Source organism: Phocoena sinus, chromosome 5 (genome assembly GCF_008692025.1).
Source record: "Phocoena sinus isolate mPhoSin1 chromosome 5, mPhoSin1.pri, whole genome shotgun sequence".
Lineage (NCBI taxonomy): Eukaryota > Metazoa > Chordata > Mammalia > Artiodactyla > Phocoenidae > Phocoena > Phocoena sinus.
In genome coordinates, this window is record NC_045767.1 from 1,994,105 (window position 1) to 2,001,549 (window position 7,445).

At 64.2% G+C, this 7,445-nt stretch overlaps 2 protein-coding genes across 12 annotated transcripts in view; one reads left to right on the top strand and one right to left on the bottom strand.

The window, feature by feature from the left end:
- The window catches only part of ADD1 (adducin 1), a 76,411-nt gene extending 73,602 nt beyond the window's left edge, over positions 1–2,809 (top strand). For 4 of the 7 annotated variants that reach the window (XM_032633660.1, XM_032633662.1, XM_032633663.1 and 1 more), the window contains one exon: positions 849–2,807. In XM_032633660.1, coding sequence (XP_032489551.1) covers positions 849–1,243 — 395 coding nt within the window. In that variant the 3' untranslated portion in view covers positions 1,244–2,807. Of the gene's footprint in view, positions 1–848 lie in introns of all 7 variants that reach the window. The other 3 variants (XM_032633665.1, XM_032633667.1, XM_032633666.1) reach the window with 1 other exon arrangement.
- On the bottom strand, positions 2,681–7,422 carry MFSD10 (major facilitator superfamily domain containing 10). 5 transcript variants are annotated; one of them, XM_032633668.1, is made up of 13 exons: positions 7,323–7,422; positions 6,675–6,892; positions 6,477–6,573; positions 6,135–6,238; positions 5,692–5,850; positions 5,446–5,607; positions 5,019–5,127; positions 4,789–4,900; positions 4,422–4,530; positions 4,239–4,329; positions 4,066–4,113; positions 3,899–3,988; positions 2,681–3,496 (listed from the first exon to the last, which is right to left on the bottom strand). In XM_032633668.1, the coding sequence occupies exons 2-13, from the start codon at positions 6,846–6,848 to the stop codon at positions 3,240–3,242; spliced, it is 1,512 nt and encodes a 503-aa protein (XP_032489559.1). In that variant the 5' UTR covers positions 6,849–6,892; positions 7,323–7,422; the 3' UTR covers positions 2,681–3,239. The 5 variants fall into 5 exon arrangements, with proteins under 5 accessions (XP_032489559.1, XP_032489561.1, XP_032489562.1 ...); XM_032633670.1 differs by having other exon boundaries at positions 3,321–3,719; positions 7,323–7,416; XM_032633669.1 differs by having other exon boundaries at positions 3,328–3,719; positions 4,066–4,329; positions 7,323–7,402.
- Positions 7,423–7,445: the final 23 nt, after the last annotated feature.

Below are 7,445 nucleotides of genomic sequence, written 5' to 3' on the forward strand. Positions count from 1 at the left end.
ATGGTCAGAGTTCCCCTGAGCACCCACAGGCCACCTCTGCATGCTTCGCGGAGTGAGTCCTAACTGCTCCCGCCCAGTCCCATGCAGCCGCGCCTCCGCAGCTCAGCCCAGCCTCTGGTCGCCTCCGGACGTTCGGCTAGATTTCCAGGCACTGAAGGTTTGCTGTTGCCGAACCTGCCAGTGGCTGGTAACTTGGTGGACTATTTTTAAAAATCTACAAAGCTGGTTTCCCCCAGGGTCAGTGTAGAAACCAGTCCTCAGGCTGTTTTCTTTAAAGTAAGTCCCATTTGGTTCTTTTATGTTTCCATGTTCAAATTGTTAAGGGGGCTTGAATTTTTTGTCCCTTACCTTAGCGTTCATCTCTTTTTTAACTCTCCAGCCTAAAATGGCCTTTGTTTGGTGTTGATGTTGGTCTGGGAATCAGCTCGTAGTTCTCTACCAGCTGCCACAGCTTTACATAGTTGTCTCCTTGGGGGAGACCAGGTGTCGTGGATACAAATTTAGGCTTGATTTCAGGATTACTAACACGTGTCCTTTAATAGGGTTCAAGTGTTTAGGGCAGACGTTGCAGTACTGAAAATGTTTCCACTTGCCTTCGTCACCGTCTCTGTGACCGGGGACCGAAGCCCTGGGACTGTGTCTGCCTTTGTCAGCACGTTGTCCATGAGAAGGAGCTAAAAACCACCCTGAGGTTGAGCCCCTGTTTTGCACTGTAGGCTGCAGCCAGCCTGAGGCAGAGTAGATCCTGCTGACAGCTTCTCACTCTTGTTTGGTGCAGGGCGCTTGCCACCCTCCTTGGAGGTCCAGGCAGTCGCCCTCTAACCCCGCCTCTCCCACCCCTCCCCCAGACCTGCCGCAGGAGCCGGCTTCCGGAGACAACAGCGATGCCGCCACCTTCACGCCGACTCTCCCTGACCTGTCCCCTGATGAGCCTTCAGAAGCGCTCTGCTTCCCGACACTGGAGGAGGAGGAGGAGGAGAAGGAAGAGGGGCTTTGTGAAGCCGGGAGCCCTCCAGGCCCCACCAGGTCCCCTTCAGCGGCCATCCCTGAGCCAGTCACAGCCCAGGCGGCTGACGAGGCCGCCGCCCCGGCTGCCGACGAGGCCGCCGCCCCGGCTGCCGAGGAGGGGGCTGCTGTGGACCCTGGCAGTGATGGGTCTCCGGGCAAGTCCCCCTCCAAAAAGAAGAAGAAATTCCGCACTCCCTCCTTCCTGAAGAAGAGCAAGAAAAGGAGTGACTCCTGAAGGCCCTTCCTGCACAAACCGATGCCACCAGGCTGTCCCGATTGTGTCTCGTGCCCTGTCTTCTTGTGTAATGGAATGCAAAAGGCCCACCCCCGCGTAGCTAGCGCTCCCCTCGCGGCGTGACCGAATCCCCACGGAGACCGGTGCTAACCTTGTGCGCGCGCAGCGGCCCAGCCGGCAGCCTCAGGTGCTGGGGGAGACTTGGTCTCTGCGTCCACCTCCGAGCCCTGCCCTGCAGGGACCAGCACCTCGGCCCATCTCATGAGCCCTTCGGGGACACGCTGTCCCCAGGGGCTTAGCTGAGTCCGGGTTCTGGCTGGGTCGGGGGTGGCCCTGCCAGCTCTGGCCTCCACCGCTCTTGCTGTCCTTCTCTTGTGAAGTAATCCGCGGTCCACCTCTGCTAGGCTCCCTTCAGCCCGAGGTCTCGGGTGACTGCATCACACCTGTAGCTTCTTGCTGGCATTATCTGCTGCTCAGTGATCTCATTTGTTTGGATACACAAAGCCTCGGTCCTGTGAGAACACTCGTGTCCCTGCCAATGGCCCAGGCCACTGTGGCAGACTTTTTGAGAGGTGGTTCTGGGCTGAGCTGGCAGTCCCAGCAGCGGACAGGCCTGTGTTCACCCAGGTAACCTATGCATGGTCTCACTGGCCCCCGCGGCCGAAACCAGACTTGGGGCTCCGTTCCTTACTCACTGGGGGCTCTCGATTCCCTGTCATAGGGAAGGTGCATCAGGAGGGGAAGAGTGCTTCCTAGATGTTCTTTCAGAAAGTCTGCAGTTCACCCTACACGCTGTGAGCGAACGGTCTGCGTTGTGCTTCGTTTTCTCCCCAGGGCCTGTGGCAGAGCGCAGCAGGGCTCCACGCGCTGTCCTGGGGGGTCTGCTCTTAACCGCGGCTCGGCTCGGCCTGGAGGGTACCCTCACTTTGACAGAAGGCAGTTCAGGGTAGGAGTTGGCCCCAGGGGTCCCACCTAACGCCCTGTGCAGTCACTGGCGGAGCCCACCTCCTGCCCTCCAGCACCACGGTGAATTTCACTGCACTCACATCCCTGGAAGATAGCGGCTAGCTGCTTAGTGGGAACTAGTGGGTGGCCAGGTGTTTCTTCGACAGTGACCTGTCCCAGGAGCTCCGGTGCCAGCCTGTCTCCCAGACAGGTCCCCAGGAGGGGGAAGGGGCCCTCGGGGGACCCAGTGCCCGACGTGGGCTCAGGTCCCACACACTCGACACCCAGGCAGGACCTGAAGCGGCTGCATGGCGCTGATCTCTGCTTCGAGCTTACTGGCAGGCAAGCCACTTCTCTCCTGTGTATCATTCCGTTGCCAAGATGGTGGTGTAGAGCTCTCCACCCTCACCCTGCACCTCAGTTAACCATGGGCTCTTCCTTTTATCCCTTCTTCTGACCCCAGGTATGCAATGACTTTAATTTCATTTTTGTAGTTTAACTCTTTGTATTACAACATGAAGTTTAGTTGCATATACAGACACAGGCTTGGGAGAACAACTTCTACAGCCTTTCTTCATTGTAACATGTTTTACTCACAAATAAAATTCTTTAAGCAGTTTCCTTGTCTAAACTTGGGAAGCAGTCTTGCATCTTAATTCCTTTTCTTTGTTCCTTTAAAATAGGACTTCAGAAGTTTATCTTATGTTCTAAAAAAAGATCCCATGCGGTTTGTCACTTTGGACCATGGAGGACTCTACCTGGAAGTGCCCTGCCCCAGTGCCCGCTTGTTCTTCCACAGGACGCGGAGGGCAGGGTCCAGGCGAGGTGGCGGGGGGGGGGGGGGGTGGGGGGCAGGCGGAAGGGTTGCTCCTCCCCAGTCTGCCAGGGTGCAGGACACCCCCCCATGTACCACCTGGTAAGCGCTGACCCGGGGGCAGGGGCGGCCCTTCATCTGCCTGTCCACCCCTCCCTACAGTGCAGAAGGGAGGGAAACGGGCCTGGGCAAAGCCTCGTGCTCTTCTGGACCGTGGAGCTGTAATGTGTGTTCAGCTCAAGCTGCTTCTCCTGGTGCCTGGGGGGTCTCCCTGGGCAGTGGGCGTGTCGAGGCAGAGCTGTGCACTGGAGAAAGGCACTGGGTATAAAACAGCTGCTTTATTTGGTCATTCAGAGGCCGGGCTGAACGCTGTGTGTCACTAAGTATAAAAGACAAGTGAACAGAAAGCCTGGAAGGTTTCGGAGTCTCATCCCAGCAGGCAGGTCCACACAGGAGTGTCACAGGCACAAGCACGAGTCCTGGGCTGCTCCGGGCTGGGGGGCGGGGAGGGAGGGGTCAGGCGGGCAGTGGGGAGCCGTCCTGGCCCAGGCCTCCCACTCCCTGCGCCGGCTGCCCCCACTCTGGGGTAGGCGTGGCTCAGCTACTCGGCCTTGAGCGTCACTGCCGGAGGCCTCAGCTTCCGCAGGAGGGAGAAGGGGAGCAGGAACAGCCCCGCGCACACGGTGTAGCAGCCCTGCGCCCCGGCCAGCCAGTACGCTGTGGAGACAGCAGGGGGTGATGGCGACGGTCCCCACCCAGGTCCCTGCCCACAGGACAGCGGGGCCGAGGCGGCCAGCAGGGGCTGTGTGGCCTCTAGCTCGGGCCAGCAGCCCCCTGGCCTGGCGGGGCCTCTCCAAGCGCCTAGCACGCCCCGAGTGCTGTCGCGCGGCCCTCACCTGAGGCGGCCACCATGGGCCCCAGAGCCCTGGCCAGGGCGCCCAAGCTCCGCAGCGTGCCCATGACCACGCCCTTCTGCCCGGGAGAGCCTGCGGGGGAAGGGGAGAGGCCGTCAGGTGCTTGTGGGCCACCCAGGGCGACCTCAGGCAAGGGAAGGGCCTCTCACCATAGCTGGCGACCACAGAGGACAGGCAGGGCACCACGATGGCAGCGGCTGGTAGGGGACATCAGGGAGGCGCCCGTCAGCCTGGAGAAGGGGCCGACAGGGGTGCGACCCTCCAGGACTCCCGGCCGCCGGCCCCTGACCGCACCCCCGCCAGCCTGGGCAGGGCCACTCACCGAAGGAGTAGAGCAGCAGCCCCAGGCCCAGCACGGGCAGCGTGTGCCCCCAACCGATGAGAAGGAAGGCGGGGACGAGCAGCAGGATGGCCTGCAGGCGACACAGCTGGTCTCAGGACCACCCCGCTGCCTCCGCAGAGCTCGGGGCGCCGCCTGCCCCCACGCCCAGGGAAGCCCCCGTACCCGCTTCACAGCTGCGATCTCCCCGCCAGGGCTGATCCGCCGGGCGTAGGCGCCCTGGATGGTGGCCATCGTGAGGCCAATGAAGAAAAACATCTTTCCCTGCTCTAGGCTGGGAGGGGCGAGCCGTCAGCACCCCTTCCCTGCTGTGCCCGTGCTGCTCACACGCAGAGCCAGGTAGCCTGGGTGGCGGCCCGTGCGTCACCCGTCCTCGGCGCGAGGCACCACCCGCCCCGGGATCCCGGGCTGGGCCCCGGGGGACAGGCCAAGGTGGGAGTCAGCCCTGAAGCAGCGAGGCTGCGGGGCCTCGGGATGGGGAGAGGGCAGGGCGTGCCCGGGCAGGGTCCTGGCAGGGGCCCCACACTCCCACCTGCTGAAATGGAAGCGCTGGTGCACGAGGAAGCTCAGCGTGAACTCCAGGCCCGAGAACAGGAAGAGATAGAGGAAGTAGACCAGGCCCAGCAGGCGCAGGCTGCCCAGCCCTGCGGAGCAGCGGAAAGGCACGTCAGCGGAAAGGGGGCCCCGATGGCAGCTGGGGGGAACGCTGGGCAGCCCGAGGGAGCCACAGCCCCACCCTCACGAGGGAGACCTGCTCCTTACTGACTCCGGTGGGCGGGTCCGGGCCACGTGCCACGGCTGAGAAGCAGAGCAGGGCCAGAGGGCTGAGCAGGTCAACAGCAGCTCGGAACCCCAGCGTGATGGACGGTGCCTGGAGGGAACAGGATTGAGGAGCCTGCGACGAGGCTGGTGGCGTCCCCAGGCCTCGCAGCCTTGCGGGGGGGGTGGGGGGGGGGGGCTTGGCCCCTGCCCCCTGCAAGGCCCCGGCAGGCCCGGCCCCCAGTCCACCTGCCGGGCTTTGGAGGTGTAGGGGGTCTGGGGAACGCAGGGGCCCCAGGAAGCGCTGTGGTCCCAAGAGCGTCTGGACACCAGAAGCGGGCAGCTCGGCCTCCCCAGCACCTGGGCCCACGACGGGCCTCCCCGCAGGCCCCGGAAGCGAGCCCCTGTGCCTGTCTGGCTCCCACCTTACCCGCTTCTCCGGGGGCAGCGTCTCTGGCAAGAAGCAGCAGATGAACAGCAGATCGGAGACGGCGAAGAGCAGGGCCAACCAGGGCGCCGTCTCCACGGGCAGGGAGGCGCCGAGCATGGGGCCCAGCGTGAAGGCCAAAGAGAAGGCCACCCCGATGACTGCCTGGGGAGAAGACTGCCTGAGCCAGGCACTGAGACCCAGGCCCCGGAGCCCCTCCACCCACTAAGCCCCCCAGAGTGCACTCACCATGCCCCTGCTGCGGGCGGGAGACGAGCCCAGGTCGGCGACAATGGCGGTGGAGAGGCTGACGTTCCCCTTGCTGACGCCCCCAATCATCCTGGAGACCAGGAAGGCCGCAAAGCTCTTCGAAGTGGCCCACACGGCATACGAGGTGGCCAGGCCTGCCTGCCTCAGGGCGGGGACCAAGGGCAGGCCTGGTCACTGGAGGCCAGAAGGAGCCCACAGCGGGGCCGGCGAGCCCGAGCAGTGCCCTGGGACCCTGCCCTGTTCTGCAGCATCCAAGGGCCACCTGTGTTCCCAACGTCCCCGTGGCAGGAGCAGCTCTGGCACAGCCTCGCTTAGCCACAGAAACCACTGCCCCCCCAAACACCACCCCCAGGGGGCAACGAGGGCCAGCGAGGGGCCCTGCTGGTGGGCGGGAAGAAGCTCCCGTCTGTGGGCACCCGTACCAGGGACAGCAGCATCACCGGGCGCCTCCCCAGGCAGTCAGAGACGGCCCCCGTGAGAGGCGCTGACAGGAACTGCAGGAAGGAGAAGATGGAGCCAATCAGACCTGGAAGACACAGAGATCACAGTCACCACACTGCCCAGTCCCCAGGAGTCGGACCATGCTGGGCCCTGCACCCCCAGGCCATGGACCTTGAGCTGAGACGGCCCCAAAACCGCCCACCTGGAGAAAGAACAGACAGTACCCAGGAGCGAGAATATGAGAACCAGGACCTGGGACTGAGGAGGGAGGGACCAGGAAGGCAGGACCCGAATGGGCCCCAGCCCCGGCTCAAGAACCATACCTCCGAACAGGACGCTGTTGTACCTCTTCTCGGCTGGCATCCCAATAGCTGCAGCAAACCAGTCCACCCCGCGCTGCCACGAGCCATAAAGAGGATCCTAGGGCACAGGGAAGTGTGACGGGCTGGGGAGTCCCTGAGGGGCTTGGAGCAATGGACAGCCATCGGGGGTGAACCGGCATCGGGACCGGGGGTGCTCACCTGCGCACGGCCGTGGCTCTCCAGCAGCGCAGGCAGCAGGGGCAGCAGCAAGGTGAAGGCCAGGAGGTCCAGCAGGAGGCCGAGGAACACCACAGCGACCACTCGGGTTTCGGGTGCCGGCTGCTGGTGGATGGGCGGGCGCGGGGTACAGCTCCCGCCGGCTCCCCAGCCCATGATGGGGGCCGCTCCGATCCGGCCTGGCTGAGCGTGTGGCGGGTCTGCAAGACGGCACGTCGCACGAGAGCACGTTTGGGTACCCCAGCCTCACACCCACCTACCTGGGGGGGAAACAGACCCCAGCTCCCACCGTGCCCCAAACCCGCGAAGAGCCAGCGAGCGCCTAAAGGGTCTGGCTGCCCCGTGACCCAACACAGTAGTCCCTCTGTGCACCCTTCCCCCGACCCTGGGCAGCAGGAAATGCAGGCTGCGGGCGTTACGCAAAGAAGCCGCAGCCCCGGAGGCCAACCGTCCCAGGGTCCGGGGTGGGGCATCGCTGCCCCGGTACCTCCCCGCCCCCGCCGCCACCCCACGGTCCCGGGCGGGGCGGCCGGGGAAACTGAGGCCCGGGCGGGCGGCGGGGGCGGCCCCGCGAGCCGGAGAACAAGACACCCGCCCATCCCTGGTCGCGCGCCCCGCCCTGTCCCGCACCTGCGGGGTCCGCGCTCCGCACTAACGGACGGACGGAAGGAAGCGGAATGGACCGGCGGGCGGACGGCGCACGCCGACCACGCCACGCCCGCCCGGAAGTGGGCGTGTCTCCCAGTCGGAAGT